The following is a 15,192-nucleotide window of genomic DNA, read 5'->3' as shown; positions in this document are numbered from 1 at the left end:
CGTCTTCTGCCTCCCTCCCTTCTTAAACAGCGGTGTTACATTAGCCACTTTCCAGTTCTCTGGGGCCCTCTGCCTCCAGTGATTTCTGAAAGATCATCATCAATGCCTCCACAATCTCCTCAGCTATCTCTTTTAGAACCCTGGGCTGTACTCCATCCAGTCCAGGTGATATATCCACCTTCAAACCTTTCAGTTTCCCCAGAAACTTCTCCTTAATGATGGGCACTACACTCACCTCTGCCCCCTGATTCTCCTGTAGTCCAATGTCTATTTTTGCCTCTCTTACCTTTCATATATTGAAAAAAACCTCTTCCTATCTTCCTTTATATTACGGTTAGCTTGCATTCCTACTTCATCTTCTCCCCCCCACCCCCCCACCGCTTTTTATAGTCTGCTCGCTTTTAAAGGTTTCTCAATACCTTGGCTTCCCAATAATCCTTGCCACTTTGTATGCTTGTCTTTTGCTTTTATACGGTCCTTGACTTCCCTCGCCAGCCCTGGGTGTCTTGCCTCCCCTTAGCATGTTTCCTCCCCCTTGGGATGAATTTCTGCTGTGCCTCCCAAATAACCCCCCAAAACCCCTGCCATTGCTGTTCCACGGTTTTCCCTGCTAGGCTCCCTTTCCAATCAACTCTGGCCAGCTCCTCCCTCATGTCTTTGTAGTTGCTCTTAATTAATTGTAATACTGTTACATCTGATTGCAGCTTCTCCCTCTCAAACTGCAGGGTAAATTCTATCATATGGTGTTCATTGCTCCCTAAGGGTTCCTTTACCTGTAGTTCACTAATCAAGTCTGCCTCATTACACACCACCAAATCTAGAATTGCCTGTTTGCTTGTAAGCTCTGTCACAAGCATCTCCAAAAAGACATTCCACAAATTCCTTTTCTTGGGATCCACTACCAACCTGATTTTCCCAGGCCACCTGCATATTGAAGTCCCCCATGATTATTGTAATATTGCCTTTTTTACATGCCTTTTCTATCTCCTGATCTATTTTCCGCCCCACAACCTGACTACTGCTGGGGGACCTGTATATAACTCCCATCAGGGTCTTTTTACCTTTGCGAATCCTCAACTCTACCAACAGAGATTCTATGCCTTCTGATCCCCTATCGCTCCTTGCTATCGATTTAATTTCATTCCTTACTGACAATGCAACCCCGCCGCACCCTTTGCCCATGTGCCTGTCCTTTCGATAGGACACATATCCTTGGATATTTAGACCCAGTCCTAATACCCTTGCACGACTCTGTGATGCCCACAACACCATACCGCCAATTTCAACATGCACAACAAGCTCATTTGCCTTGCTTCTCTCAGAGGTTTGTTAGCCAATGGAAGTTTTCTCCATAGAGGACAGCAGATGCTGAGTCATTGAATATATTCAGGGCTGAGTTATAGATTTTTGATCAACAAGGAAGTAGAGGGTTATGGGGGACAGACTGGAAAGGGGGTTAAGGCCACAATCAGATCAGCACTGATCTTATCAAATGACAAAGCTGGTTTGAGAGGCCAGAATGACCTACTCCTGAACCCGAGTCTTGCATGTTCAGAGGTTGCTGTAGAACATCCTATAAATAGCATGAAGAGCAGGTATCTGCATTGGTCGGTAATGTGTAAAATTGCTGGAATTGGTGTCCTAATATTAATCTTCTTGAGACCATTTACGGCTGTATTCATGAAAGCAACTGAAAAGTATTCTATCTGACTCCCCAGCTGAGCCTGATAAGTGGAGGAGAAGTTTTGGTGGTCAGGAGCTGAGCCACTCAATGCACAATACTAAACCTCCAACCTGCTGTCGTAGTGGTATAATTTATGCAGCTGACCCAGTTACATTATTACTCAATAGCAACTCCGAACAAGTTGATGGTAGGGCTTCAACAATGGTGATGCCACTGAATCTCAAGAGTCCAGACTGGAATTCTCTCTTGTTGAGGACGGTTGTTGCCGAGCACTTTGTGACACTATGAAGAAGTCACTATGTTTAATACAGAGGGGAGAAAGTGACAGTGGACTTGTCGTCCAGAGGCTAATGCGAGAGAGACATGGGTTCAAATCCTACCACATCAGGTGGTGGAATTTAAATTCAATTAATAAAATCGAGAATTGAAACCTAGTCTCAGCAATGATGACTATGAAGCTATCGTCAATTATCCAAAATAACATCTGGTTCACTGATGTTCTTTCAGGATGAAAATCAGCTGGCATACATGTGACTCCAGACCACAACAATGTGGTTGACTCTTAACGGTCCTCTGCAATGACATTAGCAAGCCACTCAGTTCAAGAGCAATTAGGGATGGGCACAAGTGCTGGCCTTGCCAGCGGCATCCACATTCCGTGAAAGAATAGAAAACAAAAACAATGTTACCAGTCGCTCATCAATTCTGTCCAGCTTTGACTGCGTGCTTTCATTATCTGAGGAAATGTTCATGAAGGGGAAAACTGCCACGATCAATGAGCATCCCAGCTCTTGACCATATGAAAGAGGGAATGCCATCTTTCAAGCATCTAATCATTGGGCTTTGCAAAATCCTTGCAGTGGTGCCCTGAAGCTGAGATGATTGGTCTGAAATGACCAGCTGACTAGGTCAGTGGAATCTGAAAAGGCAGCTCAAGGACCACAAAGTTAGTTTGGCAAGATAAACAAGTGGTCAAAAATAATGGCAGCTGAGAATATAGTGCAGACAAGTGTGATGTACTACATGCAAAAAAGAATAACTCGGCAACAACAGCAATGATAGGATTTGAATCCCATGTCTCCCTAGAATTAGCCTCCGTACTACGAGTCCACAATGTCACTTTCTCCCCTCTGTATTAAGCATAGTGACTTCTTCATCGTGTCACATAAGTGCTCAGCAACAACTGTCCTGTGAACAAGAGAGAATTGAGATACCTTACCTCGAGATTCAGTGGCATCACTATTGTTGAACGTGAGCTCACCATTAATTGTATCAAATTACTTCTGGAACAAGTTGAACAATTTGTGCATTTTAATACATTCAATATATCTAATCATTGCAGAATAACCATCAACAAAACAAACAATGTCAATACAAGTTATAACTTGTCATGATTAAATGGCGTAGATCAGAAAATATTGTGACCATGGATAAAGAAAACATACAAAATTTTACTTGGCCTCAGGGACGTAAATTTTGAAAAGTTCTTCGGACTAGAGAGGTGACAGAAGTGAAGTAAACACTGAACTTCAAATTGAATTGTAGTAAAAAGCCACTAATAAGAGATTTGAGAAATGAAGCCAAGAAGTGACACGGCCATAAACGTTTCTGCAATGATGGGAGTGCAGTTGAGGCCTTGTGGCGCAGTGGGCAGTGTCCCTGCCAATGAGCCAGAAACTCTAGGTTTGATCACATCCCAGGAGCTGATGACCATACAAGATGCATTCATAAGACAGCCAAATAGGTTCATTATCAACATGCAGATCCTTCCAACACACCTGCGGCAGGTGGTAAGCACAGCAGAGTCTCCTGCGACGTTCTGTCCTCCAGGCTATATATAGCCTCTGGCTTCACACGAACAACCCATTCCGGAGAAAGCAAAAACAGATGCAAGCATGTGTTTATTATTATTGTCTGCCTCATGAGTCCCCAGATGGGTGAATCCTAAGAAGAGCGAGGTGAGGCTGTAGGAAGCAACATCATATCAGACCATGCCATTTTTGACCATGTGCTATGTAGTGTTCGAAGCTCAAAGCAATGTACAGTGATCACACATTATTGGATTGAACCCAAAAGGGCAGCCAGACAGTGACTGGAATGATTGCCCAAGGCACAAAACTTCTGGCAGATGTTCAATACAATGACATTTTGAACTGAAAATCTTGTTTATGAGGGGAATGAAGTTCATTTTCAAGAGCCCTCTGTTTATTAAAGGTTAGTAAGGTATTAAGGGTTAGTAAAATCTATCTGTCTTGATGCTTTATAATTGGCTTTGTTTCATTCATGAATTCATCAGTAAATCTTTCTGGAGGTTGGAAGGAGCACCTGTGGGAGGATGTGCAAGATTGCAGTGTCTAGATCACATGCAAGGGGTTTCAATATACGGACACTTTCAGTCAACACGTAATCATTAGAAACAGGAGATCTACTTAGAGAAGAGAGTGGTGAATCCATCAGAGTATCTAGTGCAGACCCCAAATTTTATTCTGACCTTGTGCACAAATAATCATGTTGTATTTAGAGCAATAATTGAACTTCAAAAATATTTAATGGGCTGTAAAATACTTAGGGAGATCCTGAAGAAGCTGGAGAGGTTCCATAAATGGATTTTTTCAAATAAATTTTGCAAATGAAAATGGGAATAGAATAATTAAGTGGGCGTTTTTGACCAACGCAGATGTAATGGACCAAAGGGCCTTTTCTGTGCTGCAGACCTCGGTGACTCGATGAAAGGAAATTATTTTTTATTAAAACTGCTTGATTATTGTTATTATTTGGGTGCAACACTGGGTCACACTTATTACAAATAGATGGTCTGAGCATATTGGTTAAAACAGCTTGTAGTTATTCTGGCTGCATTATTAGTAGAATTACTGGTTGAAAAGTTAACACTACAATACTTCGAATTAAAGCCCACCAATTGCAAGCTTTAAAAATGGCCCTCTAGAGAGTGATCCTAACAAGGGTGGTAAATAATTGAATTGTTAATTTTTTTAAAACAAAGCAACTAGTCTGTGTAATCTCAGATTTCTCAATAATAAAATCCAGCGATTTAGATTTTAGGCAAATATGAAGAAATAAGGACATGATGGTAGGATAAAGTGAATCTAAAGCTATTTTGATTAGGAGTATCAACGTAATTTAGAAATGGAGATTCACTTAAGTTTGTAAACCCATGACGCATACCTGGGAATGGAGGTAGGGAAGACAGGAAATCTTACAAGGATAATAAACAAAAGTTTATTTTGTTTATTTAACTGCCTCATGGCGCTGAGGACTCGGATTCGATCCCGGCCCTGGGTCACTGTCCGTATGGAGTTTGCACATTTTCCCATATCTGCGTGGGTCTCATCCCCACAACCCAAAGATGTGCAGGGTAAGTGGATTGGCATCACTAAATTGCCCCTTAATTGGAAAATAAATAATTGGGTATTTTAAATTTACATTTAAAAATATAAACAAAAGTAGTCCTGCCAAATCAATCCGTGAATAGTCATGGACAATTAAACAACTCACTGGAGGAGGCAGCTCCTCAAATATCCCCATTCTCAGCCAGGAGTGCCGAATGGATGATTCATCTTGGTCCGCTCCGGAGGTCCTCAGCATCACAGATATCAGTCTTCAGCCAATAGGATTCACTCCACGTTATATCAAGAAACGGCTGAAGGCACTGGATAATGCAAAGGCTGTGGGTCCTGACAAAATCCCGGCAATAGTACTGAAGACTGGTGCTCCAGAACATGCCACACCCTGAGCCAAACTGTTCCAGTACATCTACAACACTGGCATCCACCCAGCAATGTGGAAAATTGCCCAGCTGTGTACTGTACACAAGAAACAGGACAAATCCAATTCAGCCAAATGACTGCCCTATCAGTCTATTCTCCATTATCAGCAAGATGATGGCAGGAATCATCAACAGTGCTATCAAGCAGCACTTACTCAGCAATAACCTGTTCACGGACATTCAGTTTGGGTTCTGCCAGGGTCACTCAGCTCCTGACTCATTACAGCCTTGGTTCAAACATGGACAAAAGAGCTGAATGCCAGAGGTGAGATGAGAGTGACTGCCCTTGACATCAAGGCAGCATTTGATCGAGTATGGCATCAAGGGTCAATGGGAAACAGAGGGAGAACTCTCTGTTGGTTGGAGTCATACCTGGCACATAGGTTGCGGTCGTTGGAGGTCAATCATCTCTGCTCCAGGACATCACTGCAGGAGTTCCTCAGGGTACGGTCCTAGGCCCAACCATCTTGAGCTGCTTCATCAATGACCTCCGTTCCATCATAATGTCACACGTGGGGATGTTTGCAGATGACTGCATAATGTTCAGAACCATTCACAACTCCTCAGATAATGAAGCAGTCTGTGTCCAAATGCAGCAAGACCTGGACAATATCCAGGCTTGTGCTGACAAGTGGCAAGTTACATTCGCACCACACAAGTGCCATACAATGGCCATCTCTGACAAGAGAGGATCTAACCACTGCCATTTGACATTCAATGGCATTACCATCGTGGAATCCACCACAATCAACATCCTGGGGGTTACCATTGATCAGAAACTGAACTGGACTAGCCACATTAATCCTGTGGCTACCAGGGCAGGTCAAAGGCTAGGAATCCTATGCCAAGTAACTCACCTCCTGACCCCCCCCAAAGCCTGTCCACCATCTGCAAGGCACAATCAGGAGTGTAATGGAATACTCTCCACTTGCCTGGATGAGCACTGCTCCAACAACACTCAAGAAGCTTGAAACGATCCAGGACAAAGCAGTCCGCTTGACTGCTCCCCCTTCCAGGTTCAAACCATCCACCAAGGATGAACAGTGGCAGTTCTGCATACCATCTACAAGATACACTGCAGTAACTCACCAAGGTTCCTTTGACAACACCTTCCAAACCCACGACCACTATCATCTAGAAGAGCAGCAGATATCTGGGAACCCCACCACCTGGATGTTCTCCTCCAAGTCACTCACCACCCTGAGCTTGAAAACTATTGCCGTTTCTTCACTGTTCCTGGGGCAACAGCCTGGAACTCCCTCCCTAACAGCACAGTGGGTGTACCTACACCTCAAGGACTGCAGCGGTTGAAGGCGGCAACTCACCACCACCTCCATTTTGGAGCATTTGGAGCGTAGTGCTACACTGTGGAGAAGATGCATAGAGAGATTGGTTCAGTCCATAAGAGGGTCCTTCAAGAGCCTGGTAACAGCGGGGAAAAAGCTGTTTGTGCATGTTCTCAGACTTTTGTATTTCCTGCCCGATAGATGTTAGAAGAAAGAATAACCCGTGTGGGTGGGGTCTTTGATTATGCTGTCCGCTTTCCCAAGACAGTGGGAGGTGTAGATGGAGTCAATGGATGGGAGGTGGGTTCACCTGATGGACTGGGCTGTGTACACGACTCTCTGTAGTTTCTTACAGTCTTGTGCCGAACAGTTGCCATATCAAGCTGTGATGCAGCCAGATAGGATGCTTTCTATGGTGCGTCTGTAAAAATTGGTAAGAGTCAATGTGGACATGCTGAATTTCCTTAGTTCCCTGAGGAGGTATAAGCACTGTTGTGCTTTTTTGGTGGTAGGGTTAATGTGGGGGTACCAGGACAGAATGTTGGTGATGTGTACACCTAGGAACTTGAAGCTGTCAACCATCTCCACCTCAGAACCATTGACCCTTTGTGAATGACCAGCTCCTTAGTTTTGCTGAAACTGAGGGGAAATTGTTGTTGTTGCACCACGCTACTAGGTTCCCCATCTCTCTCCTGCATTCTGACTCATCATTGTTTGAGATGTGGCCCATTACAGACGTGTCATCAGCAAATTTGTAGATGGTTTTGGGAGCCAAATTTTGCCACACGGTCGTGTGTATAGTATGGGGCTAAGTGCGCAGCCTTGCGGGGCCCCAGTATTGAGGACTAGCGTGGGTGAGGTGTTAATGTTTATCCTTACTGATTGTGTCTTTGAGTCAGGAAGTTGAGGATCCAGTTGCAGAGGGAGGAGCCAAGTCCTGGGTTTTGGAGTTTTGATAGGAGCTTGGTTGGGATTTGTGGTGGTGAAGGTGGAGCTGTAGTCTGACGTAGGATTCAGAGATGCTCCAGGGATGAGTGTAGGGCTAGGGAGATAGCATCTGCTGTGGACTGGTTGTGGTGGTATGCGAATTGCAGTGGGTCAAGGCATTCTGGGCTTGGTAAAAGCATGAAGTGATATGGGAACCAGACAGGGAACATGGATTTACCACTGAGTGTGGACAATGAGGATTATCACTGACTGATTGGGCCGAATGGCCCGGTGTTGTAATTATATTAAATATAAATGTGATTAAAGGACATGAAATTACCCACACAAAAAGCAATGAAGATTTTGGTAGCAAACCTGTCTGTTCCCTGAATTCTGCTGATGCCATTCTCAGGCATAAGACTGAACTTTAAGAATTGGCCTCACTCCACTGTCACCAGATAATTGAAAATTAAAGTTGAAACAGGGAAAATATTGTTTAAACATAGCACAAATCTGAGTTTCCTGAAGTAAAGGCTGCATAATGACTATGTTTAGCCTTGTTCAAAAAAAAAACCAATCTTTAACAAGTTTGGTTATGAACTCTGTTGAGTCGGCACAAATGATAACCTGTCCAGAAGAGATTGTGTATATTAAACAAATTAAAATTAAATTTCATCTTTGTTTCAAAAGTGGAAAGGATTTCAAATTTGTTTTCCAGTAAAAATACAGAATTATGTCTAATCAGTGAAATTTCACATCATTGTAACTGTGACCAACAAGCTGTTAGTTTAAACATCAAAAACTTGATGCAGTAATCTGCATCTTTGACATTTTGGCAAAAGAAAATATAACCATAATTAGTTCAAATGAAATACTTTACAGTTTAATTTGCAGGGTTCGTCTCTCCTTGTGTTTTCAATGCTGGCTTCCATTTCAAACCAGCATTACTTTGCAATGGTATTTTTTCCTCCAATAAAAACTAAGTTTAAAAAAACAAGAAAAAAATGGTGCCAAAATATCCACTACCAGTAACAAAATTATAATTCTGTCAATATAAAATGCATGATCTCCTACTGTACATGGGTACCAGTGCATGAATTCAACACTGATGTTGAGGTGGAACTAGTGTGCCATCCTTTGTAAAGAAAATTACATGCACCTAATGCCCTGCCCAGGCGCATTCCAGCATCGATATTCAATAGAAAAACCGCACAGCCTTCAACACCTCTAGCTTTTACAATCTGGATTAATCTTCAAAAAGAAATAAACAAGGTGAATCTGAAATATATCTTAGTCTCCTGAACACCCAGGCAATGACAGGGCTTGTGGTCAACAAGCCATCGCTTACCGTCAGAATGCTCCAATGCATCGTCGCTGCGGACCAAGCTACGAGAGAGGGAAGAAAGCACCACAACAAGCTAAAAGCTCCCATTGCTAAGCAGGGCTAGGCGGTAAAGAGTTTGGTGGTGGCCACTGCTGGAGCTGCCAGGCGTCCATAGCTCGCACACTGGTTCATTTTTACAGTGTTTTTGTGGCGAGCCGCCTCACTCCGCATTGTGCCACTGCCCCGCTCAACGCACTTCTACTGCGCTAGAATCGGCAACCACCCCCCCCATACGGACGGCCGCCGATTTATTTTACTGGCACCAGCGGCTCCACCACTGCAGAAACCTCGCGGCCACTTTCACCAAGTCGACAGGCTTCAAGTAGTAAGGAAGAAGCGACTGGTCGTCAATGTCGGCTGCATTTATTCCCATAGCTCCAGCGAGGCTGCTTTGTTGGTACCACGGCGAAGCGAACTCGGGCTGATATTGAATGGAAATCAACAAGCGCTCGCTCCTCTGTCGCAGTGAAGAGGGAAGGGGCGGAGCCTGGGCCCCGCGTCACCCTCAGTATGCTCCGGTCAACGTTCCATTGCCAATCAGACACTCCGACCTAGTCCCCGCCCACTCCATCCCTCACCCTCTTCACACTGACTCTGCCCCGGCAGCTGAGCCGGTTTCGCTGCCGAGCAAAACGTTCAGAAGGAACCCGGAAAGTGACCCCTTCATTATTGTTCGGACAGCATGTCTTTACGTTGAGGTGTTTCCCGTTCAGTTAGCACAGGAGGGGTTTCGAACCTAAAGCGCACAGTGGATGATTCTGCCGCGACGCTGTGGGTGGAAGTGAAGTTTAATTCGGAGAAGCAACAGTTGAAGGGGGCAGAGAGAGACGGGAGCACGCTGAAGGAGGGGCAGGGCAGACATTCGATCTGAACAGCGCACCATGAGAAAGTCATGTCATGCATGACACATTCCGTAATTTAATGGGGCCATGGATAATCTATCTCCACTTAATTTTACCACCTTAATTTTACTTAATTCTCCATATCTCTTCAGAGCCTTTGTTTTAAAAATCTATCTCATCCTTGATAACCCCAAAAAGCACAGTATTCATATCCTTTTGCCGGGAGAGATTTCCAGGTTTCTACCGCCCCATCCGAGAAAATAGTTTCACGATATATACCAGCAAATTCCTTTAATGTTTGAAACATTGCTCTCGAATCACCCCCAAATTAACCCTCTAAACCCACTTCCACTCTGGTGAATCTGTACCCCCGGCACACACACATTGCCGATTTATTTTCCAGAGGTGTGCGAAAAATTGAATGGAGCACTTTAGTTCCAATGTGGCAAAGGCATTCATAGACACGGTATGACTCAGAACAGGTGTAGGCTCACCATTTTTTTTAATTTAGAGTATCCAATTCTTTTTTTTTCAATTAAGGGGCAATTTAGCGTGGCCAATCCACCTAACCTGCACATCTTTTGGTTTGTGGGGGTGAAATCCACGCAAACACGGACAATGTGCAAACTCCATACGGACAGTGACCGGAGCCAGGATTGAACCTGGGGCCTCAGCATCGTGAGGCAGCAGTGTTAACCACTGCACCACCATGCTGCCCTGGTGTACGCTCGCCATTATAGAATCCCTGCAGTGCAGAAGGAGGCCATTTGGCCCATTGTGTCTGCACCCTATGTGTTCAGGGAAAGCTCTCCATCCTAAATCAATCCCAAAGGATTACAAGTGAAGAGATGGGAAGATGATTTCAATGTTTTTATTTTTCTCTTCCTTTGGCCCAAATCAAGTTTCACATGTGAGTTCAAGTTCCACCACCTCATTAAGAGTTTGACAGGAAGTCCTGCCCACTACAGCCCAATTTCCTCAATAGAGTCTGTGGCAACTTTAGGATCTTATCTGTTGTGCTTCATTTACATGAGGAGAAATTTTCCCCCTTGGTAAAGGGGTCAATAACCAGGAGGCATAGATTTAAAGTAAAGGGCAGGAGATTTTGAGGGGATTTGAGAAAAAACCTTTTCACCCAGAGGGCGGTGGGAATCTGGAGTTCATTGCCTGAAAATGTGGAAGAGGCAGGAACCCTCACAACATTTAAGAAGCATGTTTTGTTTTAATATTTTAATTTGGTTTTTAACATTTTATGCATAAAACAAAACAATAAGAATAACAGAACCCCACCCACTGTGCCAACCAACACCCAATAACTCAAAGAATACCCCCCATCCCTACCCCCTCCTCCTCGCAGATTATGGTAACCAACTCTTTAAAATGAAGAATAAACATACCCAAACTATTGTGGAACCCCTCAATCGCCCCCCCCCCCCCCGTCCCCCCCCCCCCCCCCCCCCCAAGGTAAACTTCACCGTTTCAAGATACAGGAACTCCATCAGGTCCTCCAGCCATACTGAGGTACTGGATGGAGAGGCTGACCTCCACCCCAAGACTAAAACATCCACTCCTGCCTACAGCTCTGGCGAGTCCGAAACCCCAAATATGGCTGCCAGGGGCATAGGCTCTAAGTCCAAGTGCAAGGTCACCACATGGTGATGAAAAATGACCCCCAAAATGTCTCCAACTTCAGGTAGGAGCAGAACATATGTACGTGTTTGGCCAGACCTGTCCCACACCGCTCTCAAATATCCTCCACCCCCTTAAACAACCGGTTCATCCTCGACCTCGTCAGATGAGCCCTGTGCTCCACTTTTAATTGTATTAGCCCCAGCCTCGCATATGAGGTTGAGGCATTCACCCTCTGCAACACCCCACATTACAACCTCTTCCTCCAGCGCTACCTCCAGCTTCTCCTCCCCCTTGGCCTTAACCCCCTCCAGCGACACCATATCCTCCTCCAAAATCTTCCCATAAATCACCGAGTTGAACCCCTCTCCTCCAACCCCAAAATCTGACAACACCCCCTCCAACAACAAGGAGGGAGGTGTCATCGGAAACATCGGGAAGACGTTCTTTGCAAAGTCCCACACCTGCATATACCTAAAGTCCTCCCCCCGTGGAATCACAAACGTCTCCGTCAACTCCTCCAAACTTGCAAACTGCCCTTCTAAAAATAATTCCTTCATTTCCATCAACCCCCGTGACTCCCATCCCTGAAACTAGCATCCAGCATTGAGTCTTGCCGGCTCAAACACATGATTCTATTGAACCCGCATCAACTTCGATCCTGTCCCTAACTTAAAATGCTCCTGAAATTGTCTCCAAATCTTCAGCATGGCTACCACCACCAGACAACCTGAGTATTTCCCAGGAGCAAACGGGAGCGGCACCATTGTCAGAGCCCAGAACTCTGACCCCCTACAAGAGCCTGCTCCAACCTCACCCACATCTCCTCCAACCCCCTAGAAGAGCCTGCTTCCATCCACATCTCCTCCAACTCCCTACAAGAGCCTGCCTACATCCTCACCCACATCTCCTCCGGCTCCTATCCCAGCCCTACACCTTTTGTATTTTATAAATTTAGAGTACCCAATTCATTTTTTCCAATTAAGGGGCAATTTAGCATGGCCAATCCACTACCCTGCACATCTTTGGGCTGTGGGGTCGAAACCCATGCAAACACAGGGAGAATGTGTAAACTCCATATGGACACAGTGACCCAGAGCCGGGATCGAACCTGGGACCTCGGCGCCGTGAGGCTGCGCTGTGCTGCCCTGCCATACACCTTTTTGGCATTTGCCACCCAATGGCAATGCATAAGATTCAGAAGAGCCAAACTTCCCGCCTGTCGACCCCCCTCTCTGAAGCACCGTCTTGCACATCCTCGCCACCTTACCCATTCATCCAAATGACTAAATCAACTGTTCCACCCCCATAAAAAACACTTCAGTCAAAAAGACCGGTAAGCACTGGAATAAAGATAAAAACTGCTGCAAGATATTCATCTTGACCGCCTGCACCCGACCTGCCAATGATAATGCGAGGCTGTCCCACATCAACAAATCTGCCTCAACGCTACCCACCAGGTTTGTAACATTCAATTTACAGAGCCAAACCCCATCTCGAGCCGCCTGCATCCCCAGGTACCTAAAGTAAGTAATTGCCACACAAAACGGTAATCCCCTGGGCCAGCTCCCGCCTCCGGAGAGGAAACCAAAAAGCATTCACGGTAGCACAAGTGGATAGCACTGTGGCTTCACAGCACCAGGATCCCAGGTTCAATTCTCTGCTGGGTCACTGTCTGTGCGGAGTCTGCACGCTCTCCCCATGTCTGCGTGGGTTTCCTCCGGGTGCTCCGGTTTCCTCCCACAGTCCAAAGACGAACCGATTAGGTGGATTGGCCATGATAAATTGCCCTAAGTGACCAAAAAGGTTAGGAGGGGTTATTGAGTTACGGGGATAGGGTGTAAGTGAGGGCTTAAGTGGGTCGATGTAGATTCGATGGGCCGAATGGCCTTCTCCAAATTCAATTTATAGTCCAAAAAAACCCAAATCACTTGAGCAGTGCCATTATATCCCCCACGATGCGACCCAGATTCGAAATATACAACGAAAAGTCATCAGCATACAGGGACATCTTATGTTCCACGCCCCTCCACCCTCATTCACTATCCCCCTCCACTTATCCGAGCTCCTCAGCAAAATGGCCAAGGGCTTTATCGCCAGCACAAACAAAAGGGGGGGGACATGGGACACCCCTGTCTCATTTACTTCTGGAGCTGAAAAAATCCCGAGTTCACCTCATTTGTACAAACACACACCTTTGATCCCTTATATAACAATTTGAACTCGCCACAAACCCAAACTGCTCCAACACCGCAAACAAATAACTCCACTCTGCTCGATCAAATGCCTTCTCCGTATCCAGCACCGCCCCTACCTTCAGCTCCACCCTACTGATGGAGAATGCAGGAGAAGCTGGAGGACCTGGAGAACAGGTCCAGGAGGCAGAATCTTAGAATTGTCAGCCTCCCTGAAGGCAGTGAGGGATCGATTGCGAGGGCTTATCTGACAGCATGTTGGAGAAGTTGATGGGGGCTGATGTTCGCTCAGCCCCTGGAAGTGGATAGAGTGCACAGAGGCCTCGCAAAGAAGCCCCGAGCGAACGAGCCACCAAGGGCGATGTGGTACGCTTACACCGATTCCTGGACAAGGAACACGTTCTGCGGTGGGCCAAGAAAGAGCAGCAAGTGGGAGAATTGTGAGCTGCGCATTTATCAGGACCTGGACGCGGATTTGGCCAAGAGGCGATCTAGGTTTAATCGGGCAAAAACGGCCCTCTTTAAGAAGGGGGTGAAGTTCGGGATGTTGTACCCAGCCCATCTGTGGGTCACACATGAGGAACTGGACTTCTACTTTGAAACACCAGTCGAAGTATGGAGTTTTATTGAAGAAAAAAGACTGGAGGTGAACTAAAAGACACTGAAGCCTTGGAGAGTACTGTGGTGGCGATTTGTTGTGCTGGGCTGTATAAGTATCAGTAGTGTTATGTGTAATAAGGGGCTGTTTTGATGGCTAAAGTCAACTTTGTCTTGCAAGGAGCTGGTTAGAGTGGGGGGAGGGGGTCTTTGGTGCTGGTTTTGTTTTTGCGTTTTTTTTCTAAAGTGGCTGTCACTTCACTTTTTTCTGATGTGTGTTTACTGGGGAATGTGATGCTTTGAATATGTTTGTCCAAGTGGGGGGAGAGGGGATAGAACAGAGGGGAGACAGACTGCTTGGTGCCATGGGTGAGCGCTATCACGTCAGCATGGGTCAGCTAACTCATGGAAGCACAGTGGGGGACAAGCAGGTGTTAAGCTGGAGCTTGACTTGGGGTGTTGGGTTTCTAGTGCTGTTGCTAAGGGGAGGGAGAGGGGGGGAGCTGCTTTGCTGACAGGAGAGGAACTGTTACTGGGGGACAAATGGGAGGTTGGGAACGGCGAATGCCCGAGGGCTAATCAGCGGGGGGGAGCGGGGCGGGGTGTCCTGCGGGAAGCCCCCCCGACCAGGCTGATTACATGGAACGTCAGAGGGTTGAATGGGCCGGTCAAGAGGGCTCGCGTGTTCGTGCATTTGAGGGGGATGAAGGCGGACGTGGCAATGTTACAAGAGACGCACCTAAAGGTTCTAGACCAGACTAGATTGAGGAAGGGGTGGGTTGGCCAAGTATTCCACTCAGGGCTGGACTCAAAGACCAGGGGGTTAGCAATTTTGATCAATAAACGAGTGGCATTCGAGGC

The 15,192-nt window shown here is 45.9% G+C and overlaps 1 protein-coding gene across 2 annotated transcripts in view; it reads right to left on the bottom strand.

Annotated features, from left to right (window-relative positions):
- tnfrsf21 (tumor necrosis factor receptor superfamily, member 21) overlaps positions 1-9,551 on the bottom strand; it is a 115,376-nt gene extending 105,825 nt beyond the window's left edge. Inside the window, exon 1 of one of the 2 annotated variants that reach the window (XM_072499138.1) lies at positions 9,033-9,551. In XM_072499138.1, the coding sequence (XP_072355239.1) occupies positions 9,033-9,116 (84 nt within the window). In that variant the 5' untranslated portion in view covers positions 9,117-9,551. The remainder of the gene's footprint in view (positions 1-9,032) is intronic. The other variant, XM_072499140.1, reaches the window with a different exon arrangement.
- Between the last annotated feature and the right edge of the window lie 5,641 nt (positions 9,552-15,192).

The sequence above is a fragment of the Scyliorhinus torazame genome, chromosome 4 (assembly GCF_047496885.1).
Source record: "Scyliorhinus torazame isolate Kashiwa2021f chromosome 4, sScyTor2.1, whole genome shotgun sequence".
NCBI lineage: Eukaryota > Metazoa > Chordata > Chondrichthyes > Carcharhiniformes > Scyliorhinidae > Scyliorhinus > Scyliorhinus torazame.
Note: the sequence above shows the minus strand (reverse complement) of the source record. Positions and strands in the feature narration are given on the sequence as shown.